General features: G+C 39.6%; 1 protein-coding gene across 1 annotated transcript in view; it reads left to right on the forward strand.

Moving 5' to 3' along the window:
* KCNU1 (potassium calcium-activated channel subfamily U member 1) overlaps positions 1–23,428 on the forward strand; it is a 168,085-nt gene that overhangs the window by 11,679 nt on the left and 132,978 nt on the right. Inside the window, exons 3-9 of the mRNA XM_023214649.2 lie at positions 9,231–9,292; positions 10,402–10,492; positions 11,490–11,601; positions 12,568–12,643; positions 13,918–13,993; positions 19,690–19,860; positions 21,420–21,511. Of these exons, the coding sequence (XP_023070417.1) occupies positions 9,231–9,292; positions 10,402–10,492; positions 11,490–11,601; positions 12,568–12,643; positions 13,918–13,993; positions 19,690–19,860; positions 21,420–21,511 (680 nt within the window). The remainder of the gene's footprint in view (positions 1–9,230; positions 9,293–10,401; positions 10,493–11,489; positions 11,602–12,567; positions 12,644–13,917; positions 13,994–19,689; positions 19,861–21,419; positions 21,512–23,428) is intronic.

The raw sequence follows: 23,428 nt of genomic DNA on the forward strand, positions 1-23,428 counted from the left end.
TCCTCAGCACAGGTTTTCAGTGGCAGTGGCTCACACTGTTAGCTTTGGTAGAGGGGCCTGGGCTCCTTCCCCCTGGAGCCTCTACCTGCCTCTGTTACCAGCAGTGACTAGTCTTAGATGTCTCATGTACTTGGCACTTACTCTTAATCACTGACCCTGATTGCAGATACCCAGCAGTTCTAGCAGTAACCCCCCTCACATCTGGCATCCACATTCATGCCTTGTCCATGCTGTCAGTAATCATCCACTTCAAAGCCAGGAAGTGGCTGGTCAATGAGGGGCACAGGGACTTGGTAGAAATGGCCCCCTGGAGGGTATGTACCTGATCCATCCCAGGCTGGCACTTCAGGAAAATTTCTCAGTGGTTGGTGGAAGGGGGTGTGGGGGTTGGGCTGGACACTTAGCCTTTCCTTTGCAGAAGCAGCGTGATACTTTCCAAACTTACTCTGTCCATAGTTCCCTGAATCTGTGTCCTAAAGGATCTGGCTGTACTTGACTTCCTCCTTCCAACATCGTGTTGATGAATTCACTGGACCACTGGATCTTCCAACACAGAGCTTGTGTTCTTGACTGGGGCAGTTTTGATGAGTGTCTTTCTGAGATCCAGCTCATCCTTTGCCCTCTGGATGAGCTTGGCCGTGGGCTTGGGTAATATTTGTTGTCAGTCTGGGTATCCTCATATTCAGGACCAGAGATTCATCATCTCCCTCAACTTAGCCCAGAGGCGCAGGACAGCACCACAAGCCCAGGTTAGGTCCCACCATCTTGCACAGCCTTCACCGTGGAAACAGCCATCTGGGCTGGCCACATTTTCCAATTTCTTGAGTTGAAATTAATTGTATCAGAATTTTTCCTTGGAGTACTTCTTTGGCTATATCTCAGAGACTCTGGCAAGTAATGCTCTTATTTTTATTGATGCATAATTCATCTTTTAAGTTGTTTAAATTTTAATTTTGATTTCTTGTTTGATTCATGATCTATTTAGAGAAAAGTTGTATGCTTTCACTTTCCTTGGATGGAGGGGTTTTCGATTGGGGATAGAGTGGCTATCTTTTCTACTTTGGTAGAAATTTATGGTCCAAGAATGTCAAAGCTTTTATGATTTCTACCTCACAGAATTTATGGAGAAATTCTTTGTTGTTTAGTACATGATCAATTTTTATTATCATGTAATGGAATTTTGAAAGACTATATATTATCTATTTGATGTATAAGCAATACTAATGATGTTGTATGTGTTTTCCATATCCTTAATTGTTTGCTGAATGATTGAAAGGGACATGTCAGAAAGCTTCATTTATAATTTTTTAGTTTTATTGACTGTCATGTATTTCCAGCAAACTTTGAATGATATATTCTTATATGATATCCACTGATATACGAAGTCACCTATTGCATCTTCTTGGTTGATAGTGCCTTTTATCAATATGAAATATCCATTTTTGCCAAATTTTGTATTATTTTTGGCTTTGTTTTGCTTTTGCCGGAATATCTTAGGATGCAATATTAGCATGTAACATTGATCCTCCTGTTTTCATTTTATTCCTACTGGGATATCTTTGCCCAGCTCTCTTTCAATCTTTCTTTCTTATTTCCTCTTAAGTATGTCTCTTGGAAGTGTCATATAGCTGGATTTTTATTCTTGTGTTGATTTAAAAATACATTTATTTTTTAATTTGCCAGGAGAATGTGATCATTTTCTTTTATGGTGATCTATTTTATTGGTCTTCGTATTATAATATTTAGAGATTAAATGTACTGCATAATAGAATATCTAAATATTAGTGGCTTAAACAAACAAATGGGAGATCAGTTAGCAAAGAAAGAGAGAACAGGTATTGGACACACACTAGGAGCTCTGCTGGGGTCTGAATTTCCTATCTCACCGGAGAGGCAGAGCTACATGGTGATTGTGAATTTCAGGAGATTTCGGTTCAAACACTCACGCCTCCACTTCTTAGTATGTAATCTTGAGTGAGTTAATTTTTCTAAATTGGAATTCATTCACATAATATGAATATAAAGGAGGTTATAATAACACCCATTAGAGTGTTGCAGGGAGAATTCTATCATAATACATGTAAACCACTCAAGGCAGAGTAAGCACTGACCATTGGCTGATATTTACATTTTTACTTTATTTTTGTATTACTTTAATTTAGTTTTTGGCATCCTCTAATGTGGCTAATTTAATTTTAAGAGACTATTATACACATTATGTAAATCAAATGCAGAACAAACTATCTGCCCTATATTTCCCTGTGTATCTTTGTATGTTTGTTATATCTATATGCTCCTTTTGTATGAGAATAATTGCAGGGGAGGTCAGGTAGCATTATACATGTAGTATGATTTCTTCTTAACGTTTGCTTTAAAGTCTAAAATTACACTAAAACCTAATTTTATCAGTTTTATTATGTACCAGTTTTTCTTACATAACATACTATTTCTTTCTGAATTTTTCTTCTTCTTTTTTTTTTTTTTAAGAAGTGCCCATATTCATTTGCCATGGAGAAGTGTGGGTAGTATACTTTCTGAATCTTTGAGTGTCCAAAAAGGTTTTTTTTTTTTTTTTTTTTTTGCTCTTACAAGTAAACAATAATGTGGTTGAATTTAGAATTCTTGGCTTACAATCTGTTTTTCCTAAAACTCTGTAAAAGCTGCTCCAGTGTTTTCTAGCATTTAGGGCCACATGCCAGGTACTAAGCTATTGTCTAGCAGCTCCCAATGTAGCCTCTCTCCTATGTTTTCTGAGGTGGGACCAGAACTCAGCAAGTGTGTCTCTTCTGTAAGCTTGCTCCTAGACTCTGCCAATAGGGAGTACAAGACGAGGCAGGAAGCCTAGAGGTCAGAAAAGGGAGTTGTTTGTTGCTTCTGTGTTTTGTGTCTGTTCCTTTCAGTCCCACCTACTCAACAGATTTTTAGTCCAGTTGTTGTACTTGGTTCTTGTTTCCATTTTTTTTCTTCCAACATTGCCACAAGCAGCTCACAGCATCGCTGCAGAGGCACAATTACCATCTGTGCCGGGATCCTTCCTCTTAGGTCTTGAGGACTAAGTTCTGATTATTTTATCTTGCCCAAATTCCTATCTAAGGGATGTAGGGAGTCATGCCCTATAAACCGTAAATTCTCATCGATAGGTTTTATTTAACCCTATATATTGTGAGTTACTTTCCAATCTGACTGGCATAACATTATGCCAGAAGAAGAAAGTCAAAATATTTTTACCCCAAAACGTGTTTCTTTGCCATATTTTGAATGGCCCTGCAAAGCTGTCCTTTGTGGGGGAATATTTGCATGTGTAAAGAATCTCTATTAACATAGCTAGATCTTTTTCTTCCAGGCCCTCCCAATCCTAAAGAGCTTAACTAAGAGTCCAGCACGTTTTAAAGATCTGGATAGGAAACATTTGTCATCTATTGTCTCTAAGGGCAGCTATCATAAGACTTCAGAAGAACCTTGGTCTCCGCAGTCTTTTACCTTAACCTGAACATTTCCTTTCTTTCAATCCCAGGTCTCCAGACAAACTCAACCAATTGTCAACCAGAAAATGTTTAAATTTACCTATATCCTGGAAGCTCCCCACCACTGCTTTGAGTCCTGCCTTTCTGGACTAAACCAATGTATTTCTTAAATGTATTTGATTGCTGTCTCATGCCTCCCTAAAATGTATAAAACCAAGCTGCACACTGACCACCTTGGGCACAGGTTCTCAGGATCCCCTGAGGGCTGTGTCACAGGCCATGGTCACTCATATTTGGCTCAGAATAAATCTCTTCAAATATTTTACAGAGTTTGACTCTTATCGTCGACAGTCTGAATCCCAACTCCAAAGAGCACCTCTTTTAAACTACTAAATTTTGAGAATTCCAACCTTTTTTTTGTTGATCCCCCAGGCACTGGGGTGCAGAAGCTCACAGTGAGTTATGCCCATATTCCTCTTTTTGCCTTTCTGATCCTCCAATCCTACTTAATAAACTTTTAAAATTCAATTCTCTTAAAATGACTGGTGTGACTTCTGCTTTCCCTTCCGGATCCTGACTGATACAGATTAGAAAGAATTACAAAGTCAGTCTTGCCCTCTTTAGTTTGCAGATAACCTGTATTTTTATATTTTCCAATATAGAAAAGTATAGACTATCGTCAAAATCTGAAATTTCCCCATGATATGGCTGTGTTTGTGTCTTCTTTCAATGTTTCCTCCCTGACAAGTTTTGGTGGGCCTTTTCGATCTAGGCTCAGGTTAGTTTTCAATTCAGGGAATCACCTTTTGCTTTTTTCTTTAGCTATTCTTTTTTTTGGGGGGGGGTAGAAGTGTTTGTCTTATCCTTCTAGAATGCCCATTATAGTTGTTTCTCTTGCATTTAACCTCCCTGCCTTTTATATTTATTTATTTATTTATTTATTTTATGGTGTATCACTCTGTCACCCAGGCTGTAGTGCAGTGGTGCAATCTCGGCTCATTGCAACCTCCGCCTCCCGGGTTCAAGCAATTCTCCTGTTTCAGCCTTCTGAGTAGCTGGGACTACAGGCTCATGCCACCACACTTGGCTAATTTTTTTTGTATTTTTAGTGGAGATGGGGTTTCACCATATTGGTCAGGCCTGTCTTGAACCCCTGACCTCAGGGGATCCTCCCACCTCAGCCTCCCAAAGTGCTGGGATTACAGGCATGAGCCACTGTGCCAGGCCCCTGCCCTTTTAATTATAATTTTTATCTCGGTTTTTTTGCTTGGTGGTTTTGGAGAATTCCTTTATTCTAGTTCACTTTCATCAGTATCCATTCTGCTATTCAGTACCTCTATTGAGATATCAATTTTGTCAGTCACATTCCCTCCTGCCCTAAGACTTCTCTCCTTCTCTTATTGTTCCTTTTGATTGTAGGCTGCATTTATTTCATCAGTATAATATCCTCTCAAGTCTCACTAGAAACTCTAATTGTAACTTTAAAATGTTAAATCGTAACAGATCCTGTGTTAACTCTTTCATGAAAGTCATTCCATGTACTTTCTTTGCTTGATCCTCCTGTTTTCCTATACTTCTCATAAAACAGGCACTTCTCCATGGTATGTTAATATTCCCAAGGTTTAGAGTACTCCTGGTGCCCTTTTTAAAAAGCATTGCATTTTGTTTCTTATCTGAAGACCCCCACAACTATCCGCTAACTAAACAGGGTTTTTTAGATCCAGTTGTGAAAATCAAAGTCCCAGGTTTCTATGTGTTTCCTCATAAAGATAAGTGTGGGAAATAAGGCTGAGGCCAGCAACTCTACAAACAAGGCTCTGTCTGGATGAGGTCTCCACTCTTTCAGTTAATTTTTCTTTGATTTCTTTCTAATGCGCTTCCTAGAAAAAGAACTGTTGCCACTAGCCAAGAGGTTCCTCCTCTGGGACAGCTCAGCCTCAGGGTGTCTCCTCTCTGCCACTTTCAGCTGGATGGCCCCATCTCCAACCCATGGCCTCCATGGCTCAGGTAGAGGGCTTTCTACCCGTCTCTGAACAGTCAGCTCTTCCAGATTTTGCTCCTCCAACCCAGTGAGAAATTTACAGCTCTTCTCAGAATTATCTATCATTTCTACCCGACTTACTGAACAGTGTCAGTCAGAGCCCTAGCATCAGAAAGTACTCATCTTGAGAGTTGGTAAGAATGACTGACAACAGTATAACAGGTTTGAAAAAGGAAAGTGTTATCGGAAGGAAAGAAAACTGCAGTAGAGTTCAGCAATATTCTTCAGCAAAACAGGACTGAGTGTGCAGCAAGGTGCTTCAGCAAAGCAGGACTGAGTGTGTAGCAACAGGACTGAGTGGGCACCAAGGTGCTTTGACAAAACAGGACTCAGTGTGCAGCAGGGTGCTTCAGCAAAAGAGGACTGAGTATACTGAGATGGATTTTTCCTTAGGGGTGTTTTGGACCTTAAAGCAGGAGCTTAAGGGAAATTTGAACCATATTAGCCCATAGGTCTGCATAAATGATTACATTTGTAGACATCATGGTGCCTTGATATCAACAAGGGTTGCGCGATGAGTTTCGACATGCATGCAATCCAGAGATGTATAGAAATTCTGGTTACTTGTAAATTTGGGGTAAAGAAACATGGAACCAGATGCCTGCTTTAGGTAATAGGAAAGCCCAATTACTTGTAATTCTTCAGGTAAGGAGTTTTGTCTCTGGATAGTCTGCTTGATGGGCATCAGGTGATCTTTCCTCTGCTTAGTGTCCACAAAGCTGTCAGCTGCCAGTGCCTTCTTTTGGTTTTAATGTACATTTTGCTGTTAGTTTCCTATGATTTCTGGGTAATGTTCTTTGGGTTTGTGGTATTCAATTCTTAGTTTCAACAATTTTTTTTTTTTTCTTTTTAAATTTACTTACATGTTTTTGTGCATTTCCATGGGTTGGAGGGGTTGTAAAAGTAAGGCATGTATGCCATCATCTTTCCAGAAATCTGTCAATATATGATTTTTACTTGAACCTTCTATGGAATTTCATAAGAGAAAAAATGTACATAATCATATTTAAAGAAAAGTAAAAGGATTTCATTAAAATTATTAGTAATTATCAATATGCTACTGTTAAATGTATATATGTTTGTATAAATACACACAAACACATATATATCTCCACTCCCAACAACTTTTCTGAGCTTCAGACCACAGTTGCAACTGAATATCTGCATGAGACCATCAAACTTAGTACTATCTTCATCAACACTTAACCTAGATTTTTTTAAATGGAACTTACAGGGCCAAGCGCCGTGGCTCATGCCTGTAATCCCAGCACCTGGGAGGCCGAGGCAGGTGGATCACTTGAGGTCAGGAGTTTAAGACCAGCCTAGCCAACATGGTGAAACCCCATCTCTACTACAAATACAAAAATTAACTAGGTGTGGTGGAGGTGCCTGTAATCCCAGCTACTCAGGAGACTGAGGCAGGGGAATTGCTTGAAATAGGAAGGCGGCGGTTACAGCAAGCTGAGATTGCGCCACTGCACTCCAGCCTGGGCAAAAGAGAAAAACTCTGTCTCAAAAAAACCAAAAACAAAAAAAAAAATGGAACTTACAATAAGAGCTGAGACCCCAGCACTACTACTTACAAAGCTCTTGAAAGAAAACCAGTTGAAGCTCCTAACCTCTTACCCAATCACTTGTAAACTAGGGTAAATTTGAAATAGAAGAACATTTTTGGAAGGGACTCTGCTGTTGGAGAAATATGAGGATACTTTTCCTCTCATCTCAAACTTAGGACAGGAAGCTGAAGAGGGACCACTCAGAAATCTCAATTTGCCTTCCTTGAAACTTTGGGAGCACAGAGGACAGGTCTGTGCCTCCTCTGTGGCTCACTGTTGGCTAGCTGCTTTGTGTCAGACAAGTTGCCACCCAGGACATAATCTGTCCCTTCCAGTGTTTGTTGGAGCAAAGAAAACTTAAGAGTTTCCATGGGCCAAACATGAATCACATGGGAGAGACTTCTATAACCAGCTGAATGGGGGATCTGGGAGGATAAGGGTTCCTGCAGAAAATAGGAGGGTGGGAAGTAGTGAGAGAAGAGTGGCCGTGAGAGAACAGGCTTCACAGAAATCAAGGGAACCACAAATCAAAAAGATTGTCTTCCCTCTTCCCCTTCTTCCCCTTGCATTTTCCCTCTTTATTTTGCTTTGTTTTATTTTCAAAGAATTTCACTTCTAACATATCAGATGATTTGCATATTACTTATCTTCATTTGCCATCCAGGCTGTGATGTCCATGAGGGGGCAGGGATCTTTGTGTATGTTGCTCACTGATGAACAGAAGAGTACTTGAGTCACAAGAGGAGCCAGAGAAACCTTTGTGGAATTTGAACATGAATTCAGTTGGAATCTCCAAAGAACAATGGGACCACCATGAAAGTAAACATTAAAGACCTTTCATGGCCAGAGAGCCCCAGGGTGTGAGCACCATGATCTAACACCAGTCAGAGAAGCAAGTTCCTTCTCTCATCTCCCTTTTCTGATCCCTCCCCAGATGGAGCTACAATTCTGGAGAGGTCAGTGGTAGCCTAGTCAGCAGAATCCAGGAATAACAACCTAGAAATGGTTAATAGAGATGAAACCGAGTCCTTTCACAATATACGTAGCCCACCCAAGGAATATCTGAGCTAAAATTAAGAGATGATTTAATCCTAAATAAAAATCCAGAGTTTCATTATTAGAATTACACTGGACTGAACATGTTCAAGAGCTGGATCGTTTGGAAACAAGAAATAACTGGAGGGATGTTAAATTACCTAAAATTAACCTGAAATGTCATGAAGGCCGCCAAAGGTTTTATCCGAACACCCCCAGGGCTTTGAATGGACAGTTTCTAATTGCATTCCCCGAGTTATCCCTGTTTTACCGAGGCACTGGCATGGGAAAAAACCACCTTCTTCTCACTTGCAGCATTTTCCCTACTGCGAAAATTCTGGCTATCCTTTAGGGAACACATGTCTGTAATTTTTTCTATAGTATAACCAACAATTCAAATCCAGGGTCTATTTCCCATAACCCCTTCTTTTCTAGCATGTGATAAGTTGCATAATGCCTATTAAGCACTTAATAGATGTTTGATGAGTGAATAAGTGATCACATGATAGGGCCTCTTGAGATCAAAGATTAAAAGGCTCTAGAAGCGCAGAAAGGACAAACTGTGTATTCTGAAGTGTATGCAAGTGAAAATTAGGTAAGTAAAATGGGTGCATATTCATTTTTTTAATAGTCAGGAAAGGTCCAATCAAGTTTTCTTGAATCAGCCGGGCGCGGTGGCTCAAGCCTGTAATCCTAACACTTTGGGAGGCCGAGGTGGGCAGATCACTAGGTCAGGAGATCAAGACCATCCTGGCAAACACGGTGAAACCCCGTCTCTACTAAAAATACAAAAAAACTAGCCGAGTGTGGTGGCAGGCACCTGTAGTCCCAGCTGCTCGGGAGGCTGAGGCAGGAGAATGGCATGAGTCCAGGAGGCGAAGGTTGCAGTGAGCTGAGATCGCACCACTGCACTCCAAACTGGGCGATAGAGCCAGACTCCGTCTCAAATAAAAAAAAAAAGTTTTCTTGAATCGATAAATGAACGAATGAATGAATGAATACTAACATAAGTGAATATGTGAATAAATGGCTGTAGGTACACAGGCACGGTAAAAAGAGAAAACAAGCTTTTGTTGATGTTATTTAATGCAAATGAAGTGGATTTAGACATTTGTCCCTGTTTTTCATTTTCAGGTGATCCTTGTCTTTGTACTAAGCATTGGGTCTCTTATTATCTATTTCATCAATTCTGCTGAGTGAGTACAATGTCCAGTCATGCTTGTCTGCTATATCAGTACATTGCTCAGCTAATTTGGAATTTTCTCCTCAGGAATAATGCTTAATATACTTTCACACACACCTGCACGCACACACACAAGCTCATAAAAAATGATGTGTTTGGCCTCTCCCAGTAAGCACAAAGCCCAGCTCTGCAAAATATACAAGAGTTTCCTTGTATCCTGCAACCTTCCACTGCTAGGGGTCAGGGTGGTCTGCAACCCCCACCCCAGGTTTACTCTGGAGTCTCTGGGAGCCAGCCTTCAGCTTTCTTTCCCTCACTTAGGCCACTCATGAAGATTTTGCATGTCTTTGGTTTCCTTGGATATTGGAGCAGAAACTCTGTTGCAGTTTCAGGGTTTCTCATAGGTTTCAGGCAACTTCAGATGGTATTGAGAAAGGAAAATGATGCCAGCCCTCACCTGCGACAAAGAAGCGAATTGTTGCCTGCTGTCCTCTGAAAGCATCCCCTTCTTATTTCTCAGGGTTAGGGCAGCTATTTTGGACAAAGCCCACTCTACTCTGAATTCCATGTCAATCACCTGGGAATTATATTGGATTTCTAGCTAAAATGGAATTGGGATTGCAGGGCCGCAGAAAGCCAGGCAACTTTAGAGAACCTAGGGAAACTGGTTGTCTTTGCATTGTAAATTCCTAAGAGATCTTTTAGGAGATTTTCTTTGAAATTGGTTCAAATCAATCCATTTGACCTAGAGTATCTCTGTATCAGAAGAGAATAAAATTGAAATATACTGACTAGATAGATGATCTTGCAAACCAGAAAGAGCTCCATCATCTCTCTGGCTCTGAATCCCCATTGTTAAAATGGAAATAGAACCAATACATCCTAGGAAAGAAATTGTGGGTAATTTTCCTGTTATTTCCAGTGCCATGGGCAGTCCACTGGTTTTGTTCATGCATTCCTCTACTCCCAAGAGAGAAGGTAATTTCCTTGAGATCTGAACTTAAGTGTCTGGATTCATGGTGAATAAAGAAAAATTTTCCTATTCTTTCCCTTTAGTTGGTCTTATATAGACACCACTTTTAAAATGTTCATCTTCACAAACTGTCCTTCTTTCTTTCCCAGCCCTGTTAGAAGCTGTTCATCATACGAAGACAAAACCATTCCTATTGATTTGGTTTTCAATGCTTTCTTCAGTTTCTATTTTGGATTGAGAGTAAGTACCTACTGAAAGTGGGAGTGAATATCCAAACACCACAGGCACAACATGCAGAGAACTAACTGTGTCTCAGTTAGTCCTACAATCTGCCTGAGTTTTCAAACTCTAAAGATAGATCATCTGTGCTCTAACTTGCTAAATATATACTGATCCCTAAAAACTCTCTGTCTTGCACGTGAAACCCTAAACCAGGTTAAAAGTTCCAACACAACATGAAAGTGATTCTTATGTTAAATGCCATCATCGTGTTCCCATGGCCTCCTTACTGGCTTCCCATCTTTACTAATAAAGTCAAACGAGCAGAACTTGAGTAGCAAGTCTCTGGAGATGTCTTTGGCTCCACTGGTGGCATGCCTGCAATACAACCATGGAAAATAACTTTGTATCTTTGTTTCATTTTGTTACACTCATTTGTTAAATATTTCTCTCACTCTAGAGGTATTTATTAAGACCTTTTCTAGATCTAGACTTCAATCTCTTTATTCATTCCTTGTTTGTGGGAGACTAATGTGTGTATATAAAATATGCACATATATGTATGTATATATAGGCATGCTATATATAAAAACATATCTTTTTTTTTAAAGACAGGATCTTGCTTTGTCACCTAGGCTGGAGTGCAATGATGCATTCTTCGCTCACTGCAACCTATACCTCCCAGGTTCTAATGGTTCTCCTGCTTCAGCCTCCTGGGTAGATGGGTTTATAGGTGCCTGAAACCATGTCCAGCTAATCTTTGTATTTTTAGTAGAGACAGGGTTTCACCATGTTGGTCAGGCTGGTCTCAAATTCCTGACCTCAAGCTATCTGCCCGCCTTGGCCTCCCAAAGCATCCACATAGCATATAAATATATGTGTCCGTGTATATGTAAAACAGAAGGAGATCAAGGCTTCAGCTGATAAGTAAAATGTAGCTGAATAATGCTGTCTCTTGTGTTCACTTTAAAATTCTTGAGAGTAACAGAATTTGTGTTATTCTGTTTCCGTTTCATAGTTTATGGCAGCTGATGACAAGATCAAGTTCTGGCTGGAGATGAATTCTATTGTAGACATCTTTACCATCCCACCAACCTTTATTTCTTACTATTTGAAGAGCAATTGGCTAGGTAAGTGTGCTGTGGGAACTGGTAGCAATATCTATGAGAAAATAAAAACTCAACATTCATTTATAAGTATCTATTTTTCATTTTTGCTTAATGCCTGACTGTCATTTTAAAAACCCCTCACCTTAATAGTATGGTTTTACAATACACTTGCAGAAACCTTTTAACTTTAACACTTTGCAATGCAGCAGGCACACAGGTGTTCAACGGGTGTTGATGGAATTGACTGCATTTGTAATGTGAGAGGCAAGGTACCAACATCTCATTCCCCTCATGACACCTTTATCCTGGGATCCCACAGGACCTGGGGGAGGTGAAAAACCTCCCTTTGTCTTTGCCCTTTTAAAAGCTAATCATCACCTCCATATGTACTATGGCATTTTAGAGAATTATTTAATTAATTGTTTTGTCTTCAAGGTGAATGTGTTGACAGTGCATGGACATTATGTAGCTTTTATCAGTTTCATAAAGTAAATATGAATTCCATTCCTTGCTAACATTATCATACCACCTAAAGTAAAATATTATACAAACATTGTGAAGCATATCATAGAGACTGTAATGTCAGGAGTTTAAGTGGTTAAGGGAAAATTTGCTTTCTGTTCTAAAGAAGAGTTAAATAGAGTAAAATGAATAGTCTCCATAATATGTTAGGCATGCTTCTACGTGCTTGATAGGGATGCTACAACTCTGTGAGGTTGGTACTATTATAATAGCAACATTTTACATTTTATATTCCCATCTTACAGATAAGGAACTAGACACGGTGAGGGGATTGCCTTAGGTTACAACAGTGTCAGGGCTAGTATTTGAACTACAGCTTAAGCTGTTACACCTATAACATGAGAACAGATTTGGAACATGTTGAGAAGAAAAAGAATGTAAGCAATTCCAATGATGTTACAACATAGGCTCCCTCTGGGGTGACCCTCTGATTTTGGCAGCTTTCTTCTTTCCACTGGTTTGTAGGTTTAAGGTTCCTAAGAGCATTGCGGCTGCTAGAACTCCCTCGAATCTTGCAAATTCTACAAGCCATCAAGACCAGGTAAATAGCCCTGACCGAAGTACTGCTTACTTACTAGTTTGGATTAGAAAATGAATGTATTAACTGGACCTAAACTCAATGCATTTCTTATCAGAATTTCAGTGCAAAGATCATGAAATCTCTCATCTGCCAAAATATTATTTGTTCACATTCTCCCATTATATTGCATCTTAAACTAGCTGAAAACTTTGCAATCGTTTTAAATAACTGGTTTAGTCTTTGTTTTGTAAAGCTATGGTGTATAAGTTTATTTAGGTTTTAATTCTAGGTCTCTCCACCAAAAAAAAAAAAAAAAAAAAAAAAGTCAAAACAATTCAGAGGTATTGGTTCCATATATTTGCTTTAACAACGCACGTCTCTCCTGGCTAGGTAAAGAAAAAGAAATAATTCTTCAGGCGTTAGAGTATAAAGCAATTCCTTGAAGCATATGTTACCCAGTAGCAGCCAGCAGTGAACTATTGCTTGCAGAAATATAGCCACCTAAGTATTTCCAGACAACAAGAACACAATCCAAACTGCCTTTGAGCAGCAATACTTGTAAAGTTTTGAGCAGTTTGGTCTGTTACCCACTCAAAATCTCCATGCCTTGACAGTCAAACTAGAAGCATCAAATATTAGAGGCCAGGTGGATTTCATTTCTATGTGTTTATGAATTATGGAGAAGCTGGAGGAGGAAAGGCTGCTCCTGTGTGACAGGTGGTCCTGCCTGAAAACCAGAGAGATCTCAGCTAAACTCTAGGGCTCTCCTTAGGTGACAAGGGCCCCTCTCATCCTTCTTCACTTGAAGACCCCGTTATCAGTTCAGCAGGCTGAGTGACTTTATATTTTTGTGTTCTGTTCAGAATTTTATTTTGCAAATCTGCTCCCTGGTTTTCTACTCCTTGGATTCCTGGCATAATGCATTGCATATTATTATGTTGGACAATATAACAATCTCTATGATCCACATGTAGCATATTTTAAAAGTGATATGAGGCTAGTGGATATCGCAGCAAAATTCAGACTTTCCAAACAAGTATATGTAACTGGGCGAGTTTCAAAGCTGTGTTTCTCAACCTCTAATGTGTATGTGAATCAAGCAGAGAATCTTGTACCAATGCAGATTGAGAGATCGGGGCAGGGACTGGGATGCTGCATTTCGAATATGTTCTCGGGTAACGCCATTCCTTCTGATCCATGAGCCACACTTTGTGTAGCAACATCTTAGAGGATGAGGTGTTTATGTTGTTCTGGAATCTGTTAGACCCAACAGCTCTTTGTCTTTCTTCCTCTAGTAACTCAGTGAAGTTTTCCAAGCTATTGTCAGTAGTTCTCAGCACCTGGTTCACAGCTGCGGGATTCATTCACCTGGTAAGCATCTCATCACAATTCCTAGTGGTGTCTGTTGTTACCAGCATCTGTTTTTTGAAAAATGGAAGGAAACCTGCTGAGCCCCTGTCTCCACCACTGTAAGCCAGTTAGAGGTGTGTCTTTCTACTTCCCATTTTCAGGTTTTCTTTACCCTCATATCCTCACAAATGTGCATATCCTACAACCAAAGTGTCTCTGTTTCCTCTTCCAACTTTCAAAACCTACTCTTAGGGAAAGACCCAGTAAGCTCCAAAGGTATCAGCAATAAGTAAAACGTATCACTGTATCTTCATAAGAGTTCTAGCATTAAAAAAAATTAAAAAGTGAAGGAAATGAAGCCAGTTACAGGATTTCAGACTTATGAATTCTGGAGACATATGAGGGAGGAGTTACTGTCGCAAATTGGAGTTTGGGGGCTTTTTTGATCCTCCTGAAATCAATCTGTATACCTAGCTGCCTCCTTTGCCTGTAGGAAAGGCTGGTTCTTATCCCACATAATGAGAAATCTAGGAAATGGATCTCAACCATAGGAAAGGAACTCCTGGACCTTACTTTTTGAGGACAGTTGAGGAGCAGTCATTAGCAAATACAGAAATTGATGGGAAATGTTAAAAGCCTGCAAAAGCCTTTGAGATAAACAAAACAGAATTCGTAACAGGTCTTTTTTATCTGAGCCCTTCTCAAAAAATTAATGTAAAACAATAACAATTTAAAAATACATTAAAAAGTTACCATTGTTCAATTCAACAAGAAAAATGTCAAATGCAAACAAGGATATGAACCTTCAAGAAATCTGAAGCACTCTATGTCCTCCTCAGCACTCAGGAAGGAAAGAGATTTTTCTGAAGTGTCACAGCAGTAAAGGCTGATTCCTGGATTTAGAGAATTGAACCTTCGAGTCCTGAGCCCACCAGGGGACAAGTAGACATTAGTGTCCCTTTAGAAACCTCGTGGCCACCACAGGATGCTAAAGGAAAAGTCATTAGGGCTTTTTTCTTTTTCCTTTAATAGCTGTTTCAGTGAGAGGCTCGAAGCCTAAATGTGGCCTACAAGCATATTATTATATTTGACCTAATTATGTTTTAATTTTTTGTTTGCTATTTTTTGTCACTTGCTGACTTTTATGAAGAGCTCACATAAAAATCCGAATTTCTGAATTCTTCGGGAAAATATAAGGTTCTAATAATCCCACTCTCCCAAGGCCACCAACAGCTATAGCTGAAGAATAGCTTCGTATCACAAGGTCGAGAGATCGAGGCCATCCTGGCCAACATGGTGAAACCCCATCTCTACTAAAAATACAAAAATTAGCCAGGCGTGGTGGCATGCATCTGTAGTTCCAGCTACTCAGGAGGTAGAGGCAGGAGAATTGATTGAACCCAGGTGGCACAGGTTGCAGTGAGCCTAGATCATGCCGCTGCACTCCAGCCTGGCAACAGAGCGAGAATCCATCAAAAAAAAAAGAAAAAAAGAATAGCTTCTCCCTATGTACAGCAGGTGCTTTTGGGTTTAACACAGTCTGTGCCAAGCCTACTTGAATCATTGTAGTTTTGCTCCACTCCCCTAAGGATGTGAGCATGTTTCCATGCTGGACATCTGGTCTCCCAGGAAAGGAGACCTCCAGCAAGGAAGTAAGCACAGAAAAAAAGGAGAACCAATCAGATGACATGTGAATTAAATGATGCCACTTTAAGCCATACCAATTTCTAAAACATTAAAAACCTAGAAGAACTATATCCCAGAGCAAAGAGGATAGCAGATTTTATTGAGGGGATATTTGAAATGACAAGCCAAAATAAAAGCTATGGTTGTCCTAACTCACCATCTTCCCATTCTTATACTATCCTTCAGCTAAAAGATGATATGATTCAAAGATTAATATTAACTAGAAATGAATCAATATGGCACCTATGCCTAAATTCTGCTAAAAATGATAAGAAGGTGTATTGGAAAGCAGAGAGAAACATTAGCATAGTAGAAGTTACAAAATAAAACAGTTATGAGAGCAACAATTAAGATAATTTGCCCAAGGGAACAAAGGAAAAGTTAAGAAAAAAGGCCCTTTATATTTAAAAAAAATAAATAAATTTCTTAGAAAAACTGAAAATGACCCTTCATAGAATATTTATACGGTTTTAACTGAGGGATTATTAAACAATAGAAGTAATTGAAAGTGGACCAAAAGACATCAGAGAAAAATAACAAGAAGAGTATTACAGAGCTAAAAACCACATTAGAGGGAACCAAAATGTAATACATTTGACAAAATCACATTCAGAAACACGATGGACAGGACTGGAGCAAAAATCTTGAGATGAAAAATAACAAAGATACTCAAATGGTTGTAAAAAAGAAACGTGAAAGTGGGACAATATTGATTCAACCTACTGTAAATATCATTAGGGTATTACAGAAAATAATAAATGGTGCCAGAAAAGCGTTTTAAAATAAGGTGTTGAATCTGTAGATTAAAGGATAAACTGTATTCCAGGAAAGATAATTCTAACATATTAATTCTAATCATATATTGGAGCAGTTACAGACATTCAGGGATAAAAAGATAATCCAAGCAGAACAAAACAAGATTTATACAGGGGGGAACCAATGAGACTAGCTTCAGGTTTCTTGGCAATATAGATCAATACCAGAAGGTGATACAGCAGTGTCTATAAAGTTTGCGTAAAAGAAAGTGTAACCTGTCTTGTCATTTTAAGCATGCAAGGGGTAACGCACCAGTGAGCTTCTTTTGAATCTGTATTAATAGCTTAATGATAAAATTCAGCCACATAGGAGATTAATGAAAAGGGAATTCAAGAATGGGGAAGCCATGGTAAGAGGTAGTGGTAGTGGCTGGGCACAGTGGCTCACGCTTTTAATCTCAGCACTTTGGGAGGCCAGGGCAGGCACATCATTGGAGGTCAGGGGTTCGAGACCAGCTTGGCCAACATGGTGAAACCTCGTCTCTACTAAAAATACAAAAATTAGTTGGGTATGATAGCAGGTGCCTATAATCCCAGCTACTTGGGAGGCTGAGGCAGGTACATCACTGGGGGGCAGGAATTCGAGACCAGCCTGGCTAATGAAGCCTCATCTCTACTAAAAATACAAAAAAAATTAGCTGTGCATGGTGGCATGCACCTGTAATCCCAGCTACTCGAGAGACTGAGGCAGGAGAACCACTTGAATCTGAGAGATGGAGGTTGCAGTGAGCTGAGATCATGCCACTGCACTCCAGCCTGGGTGACGGAGTGAGAATCCATCTCAAAAAACAAACAAACAACAACAAAAAAAAAAACCATGATATTTTGGTCAGGCCCCTTAGCTCATGCCTGTAATCCCAGCACTTTGGGAGGCCAAGGAGGGGCGGATCACCTGAGGTTGGGAGTTTGAGACCAGCCTGGCCAACATGGGGAAACCCTGTCTCTACTAAAAATAGATAAATTAGTCAGGTGTGGTGGCAGGCACCTGTAATCCTAGCTACTTGGGAGGCTGAGGCAAGAGAATTGCTTGAGCCCAGGAAGTAGAGGTTGCAGTGAGCCAAGATCATGCCACTGCACTCCAGCCTGAGTGACAGAACAAGACTTCTCTCAAAAACAAAACAAAAAAGTAGTGGTAGTGATTACTGAATGGATATAAAATAGAGCTAACACATAACCAAGGTAATTATCACTACAGAATAGAATGTAGATGCACAAAGTAAAAGTAATATAGCTAATATAAATGTTGATGGGCAGGTAAGAGAAGATGAGAGAATATCCTCATATTCTTCTTCCTAGTGTATCTCATCTAAAGTTGAAACAAAGTTTAAAATAATAAGAATTCAGTTTTGAAATATGCAGTTAAAGTAGATAATGATTCAGTCTGTTAACATTAGTCTATAATACTTTACCTTAACTGTATTTCCCACCTTGGACTGATGGGTCAATGCTAACATGGTTAAGAGGAAGAACAGTGTGAATAAGTAGACCCAGAGAAGGCTGCCAACTCCCTTCTTCCATAAACTAAAGAGATACTGAGGAAGTGGAAAAGGATTTGAAACACCAAGTTATTACTCCCAAGGACAATGAGTTACATTTTAAAGCCTTCTTTAAAAAATTGTAAAGGATATTTCCAGATTTAAATAAATTTAGTTTTACTTTGTACATATTGTGCAGGGATAATATTGAATCCCTGTACTACGAGTTGTAAGAGACAATGTGGGATTTTAGCTTAAAGGGAACTGTACCAGTAAATATGAATGATTTAAATCTGTGTGACTTAAATTTGGTTTTCTTGTAATGTCTTGGAAAATAGTGAAGACTCCAGAAGTCAGTGACTTTGCAACAGTGTCCACTATCAGCCATAAGACTTAAGAACAGACATGTAATCCCATTCTTACTTTGGAGTGGAGTATTAGAGGGGTCCACACTCTTAACCTATTCATTAAATTTAAGAAAAGGTCAGCACTTGGCACATCACTTTTAAAAAGGGAACAAATATCTGAGCAAACTGCATGGTTTCTAATTTCCATCCTAGTTCTTAAAAACAAAACAAAAAGCCCACTTCCCCCAGTTAGACATCTCTAAGATTTTATCATCTTTTGTGCTAAATAGAAATGGAAACATCTAGAAAATATGTGAGGTGAGGAGAAAAAAAGATCTAAAAAGAAAAAACAAAAAAAAATTTATTATAAACTATACATGTATAAATGTATGTTATATATAATATGTTACATAATTTACACATATTTATAATAAATTTATATATGATATAAATGTCTAAGTTACTTCATTTATCTAATATAAAAAAATCTGATAAATTTAGTTTTCTTGAAAGGTGAAGACTCAAAAAATCAGAAGAAAATATTTTTAAAGGTTTTTTTTTTTTTTAATCAACAAAAAGACCATTGTGCAAAGAGGTAAACAACTTGGAAAACTGGTTTGTTTTTCCATAGGCACTAGCATTCTATATGCTTAAGCTTACTGAAATGAAGTGCTCATTTAAGTGCTTCTTTCTTTAATGGTAATCCTAATCTGGTTAAAAAGTGAGAATATAGGCCAGGCGCGGTGGCTCAAGCCTGTAATCCCAGCACTTTGGGAGGCCGAGACGGGCGGATCACGAGGTCAGTAGATCGAGACCATCCTGGCTAACCCGGTGAAACCCCGTCTCTACTAAAAAATACAAAAAACTAGCTGGGCGAGGTGGCGGGCGCCTGTAGTCCCAGCTACTCCGGAGGCTGAGGCAGGAGAATGGCGTGAACCCGGGAGGCGGAGCTTGCAGTGAGCTGAGATCCAGCCACTGCACTCCAGCCTGGGCGACAGAGCAAGACTCCGTCTCAAAAAAAAAAAAAAAAAACAAGTGAGAATATGTTATAATTGCTGGAGTCCCCTGGCTCCAGGATGCAATGCTTGCACCTACTTGAAAAGAGAGCACAGAGGCATCTGTGCCCTGTGGAGCTTTTCAAATGCTGTGCTGCAGCTACAAGCCCCCTCAGATTTCGGCGATGATCACAATTAAGGAAACCAAGACTTTACACTCACTACCCGTGATTTACAAACTCTTCCATTTATGTAAACTCTTCATAGCAACCTGAAAGCCATTTGGTATTTCATTTGGATTGAATGAAGTGCAATTAATCTCGTGTTTTGCCTATTCTTTAAAACTCTTCTCTTGGATTCTATTCAGAGACGTTTCCTGAGTCTTCTCTCTTTGGACAGGTGGAAAATTCTGGTGATCCCTGGCTCAAAGGTAGAAATTCACAGAATATATCATATTTTGAGTCAGTTTACCTGGTCATGGCAACAACGTCAACTGTTGGCTTTGGAGATGTGGTAGCCAAGACATCCTTAGGACGGACGTTCATCATATTCTTCACACTGGGGAGTTTGGTGAAAAGTATTTTTAATATATTTTGAATATAGCTACATAAACCAGAAAATATTTGGTTAGTGGTGATCAATGAAGCAATATAGGTTTAAGAGTGAACGTTGCATTACTTGGGGCACGTGTCAAGGGCAAATGAAAACATGCACAGATCCCGTATTTTCCAAACTGCATCCCCTGGAGCTCAGGATAAAATTGCTCGGTTTCCAGGGATGAAGGATGGTAGACAAAAGAAGCAGACTTTCCTGATTAAGCTCTACATTGATTTGAGCAAACCTATCTTCCTTCATAGTTTGCCCATCAAACTAAAGTCTTTCTTCTAGAAGAAGGCTATTTGAGATTTGATCTGAAGAAAATTCCATTCCTCCCAGCTCAAATGAGTAAGCTTTCACTAAAACAGCATTTAACTTTAGAGATGTGAACATCTGTGCCTGGCTTACGAGTGTAGCAAAGGCAAAAGCCTTCTTTTCTTTTAGTGACTTTCATTTCAATTCTTTAAATTCCACAACAGAGTTCTCCACTCCACTTATTTGATACCTAGGCATCCATGGTCTCACATCCCTTTTTTTCAGTCATCGTCTCTTAACCCTCCTCTGTCCCATATGCTTTCCTTTTTCCAAGCCCCAAATAGAATAAAGTCAGAGTGAGAAGGGAAGTTTTAAGTGATAAAAGGAGGGCAGCCGGGCGCGGTGGCTCACGCCTGTAATCCCAGCACTATGGGAGGCCAAGGCGGGAGGATCACGAGGTCAGGAGATCGAGACCATCTTGGATAACACAGTGAAACCCTGTCTCTACTAAAAATATAAAAAATTAGCCGGGCGTGGTGGCGGGAGCCTGTAGTCCCAGCTACTGAGGCTGAGGCAGGAGAATGGCGTGAACCTGGGAGGCGGAGCTTGCAGTGAGCCGAGATGGCGCCACTGCACTCCAGCCTGGGCGACAGAGCGAGACTCCATCTCAAAAAAAATTAATTAATTAATTAAAAGAAGGGCCGGGCATGGTGGCTCAGGCCTGTAATCCCAGCATTTTGTGAGTCCAAGACAGGCAGATTACCTGAGGTTAGGAGCTCGAGACCTGTTGGAGACCAGCCTGGCCAACATGGAGGCACCCCATCTCTACTAAAAATAGAAAAATCAGTCAGGCCTGGTGGCAGGCACCTGTAGCTCCAGCCACTTGGGAGGCTGAGGCAGGAGAATCGCTTGAACCTGGGAGGTGGAGGTTGCAACGAGCTGAGATCTGCCCACTGCACTCCAGCTCGGGAGACAGACAAGAGACTCTGTCTCAAAAACAAAAACAAAAGTGATGAAAGGATAAGACATGTGGGGAAGTCACCTTGCTGCTTTCCTTTGTTTTCATCATTTTGAATACAGAAAAGCCTTATATTAAATTTTAACAAAATTCAAAGGCTGAAATAAGGAAGAAAAACGGGATCCCTTTTAACATGCTATCATGTACTCTTAGATGACAGAAAGTTTTACGTACCCTCCTTTTCCTTTCTAATCTTGAAATTTTTGGAGTATTCATCAACATAATTAGAACTAAGATTTTATTTGCTGATCAATTTTAGATATTGTTTGCAAACTATGTACCTGAAATGGTGGAACTGTTTGCTAACAAGAGGAAATACACCAGTTCCTATGAAGCACTCAAAGGAAAGAAGTAAGTAGTGTTTTAAGTATTTCTACAGTTTAAGAAATTCTATTAGCCACATATCTCGTTCTAGACATCTATTATCTGGCTTAACTGTAGAACCCAAGGTGAATATATCAGCAACATCCTGCATTCACTAAAAAGGATTGTGCTAAACTAAATACTATAAGAAAATGATATTTGCTACTTGACACAAACTGCTACATAGATGCCCATAAGAATACTAAATCAACTAAAATGACAGATAATGTTGTAATTCACTGTCAATAAATATTATTGATTATGGCACTATTTGTACATTCCTTTTCACTAACTTCTCCTATGTCATTATCAATTGTCTTACTCATTTTCCTTGTATGGGTAACTTATGGCTAATGTTACATAATGGATAAGATTAAAGCCATGATTCCAATTTAAAATAATTAGTTTAATTCAGTTGTCTTAGCCAAAGCTCCCCTAAACCATCTGGGGCTCATTTATGTATGAGGATTTGCCCTCCTGAGAAGTTTCTACCCTGTCTTCTGTAGTGCCTCCTAGATAACTGATTTTTTTTTTCCGTGCCACAGCCATGTGTTCCCAGGAGGAAAGTGGAGTGGAGTTGTTTTTATATTATTTCTTCTTGCGTTCATGTTACCTTAGCTTCCATTAGGTTTTTTTCCTATCTAAGACAAAAAGAATGAAATGGAGATTTTTTTTTTTTTTTTTTTTTTTTTGAGACAAGAGTCTCCCTCTGTTGCCCGGGCTGTAGTGCAGTGGGGCGATCTCGGCTCACTGCAAGCTCCACCTCCTGGGTTCACGCCATTCTCCCGCCTCAGCCTCCCGAGTGGCTGGGACTACAGGCGCCCGCCACCAAGCCCGGCTAATTTTTGCATTTTTAGTAGAGACAGGGTTTCATCGTGTTAGCCAGAATGGTCTCGATCTCCTGACCTCGTGATCCGCCCGCCTCAGCCTCCCAAAGTGCTGGGATTACAGGCGTGAGCCACTGCGCCCGGCCTGAAATGGAGATCTTAAATTAGATGTGATCCTTTTAAAATCTTAGTCCTTGTCTGCCGTAATGAAAGATGCATAATGGAGATAGACTCCCTCAAAGCAGTCTCTTAATACAGTTGGATGAAAACTATAATTGACCTAGGACTATGAAGAGGAAAGGAAAAATATGATGAAATGAACAAAAAATAAATAGTGAGAAGCAATGAATTTAACTAGATAAGCCAAAATCGGGCCTCATTTGTCTCGGGAAAAGCCTTTGGGGCACATACGAAATCAGTCAATAGGTCTGGGAATGTTAACATTAACTTAGGCTAAAATTATGTTTTCAGTTTTCTTCAATGAGTAATAGGAGGAAAATAGTTCCTTTAAATGCATTAAGCCTAAGAAAAATTTTTCACAACAAAAACTATGCGCATAGAGTTCTGCACCTGTCTTCGATGTCCCTCCACTGGACTCATGTTTTTGTAACTCCTAGATATTTGTAAATGTGGAAGATAAGCTGAAACAATCTGGAATGTGGTGCTTTCTCAGCCATGATATTTGGCTCTGGAAAAATTGATGAACTTTTCTGCTCCTCAAGAAAAAAACAAACAACAACAACAACAAAAACCCTATATCAGACAACTAGGAATCAAGTGAAAAAATGAAGTGAAAAATCTATTATAAGTTATAAATAAATGTGAAAAATCTAGCAATAATAATAGTTGCTCTTGTATTCTTAAAAAGCTAGGTGCAATTTAAATGTTTGGAGTCATATTCTACTTGAGATGAGATAGAAGACTGTGGATATCTGATGCTTCTTTTGTATTAGAAATGCAGTCCTTAGTGTTTCAACGTTTAGAATCTGGGTGATGCAGGCCAGGCACTGTGGCTCATGCCTGTAATCCCAGCACTTTGGGAGACTGAGGTGGGCAGATCACCTGAGGTTGGGAGTTC

This window comes from Piliocolobus tephrosceles, chromosome 7, assembly GCF_002776525.5.
Source record: "Piliocolobus tephrosceles isolate RC106 chromosome 7, ASM277652v3, whole genome shotgun sequence".
In the NCBI taxonomy this organism is placed as follows: domain Eukaryota; kingdom Metazoa; phylum Chordata; class Mammalia; order Primates; family Cercopithecidae; genus Piliocolobus; species Piliocolobus tephrosceles.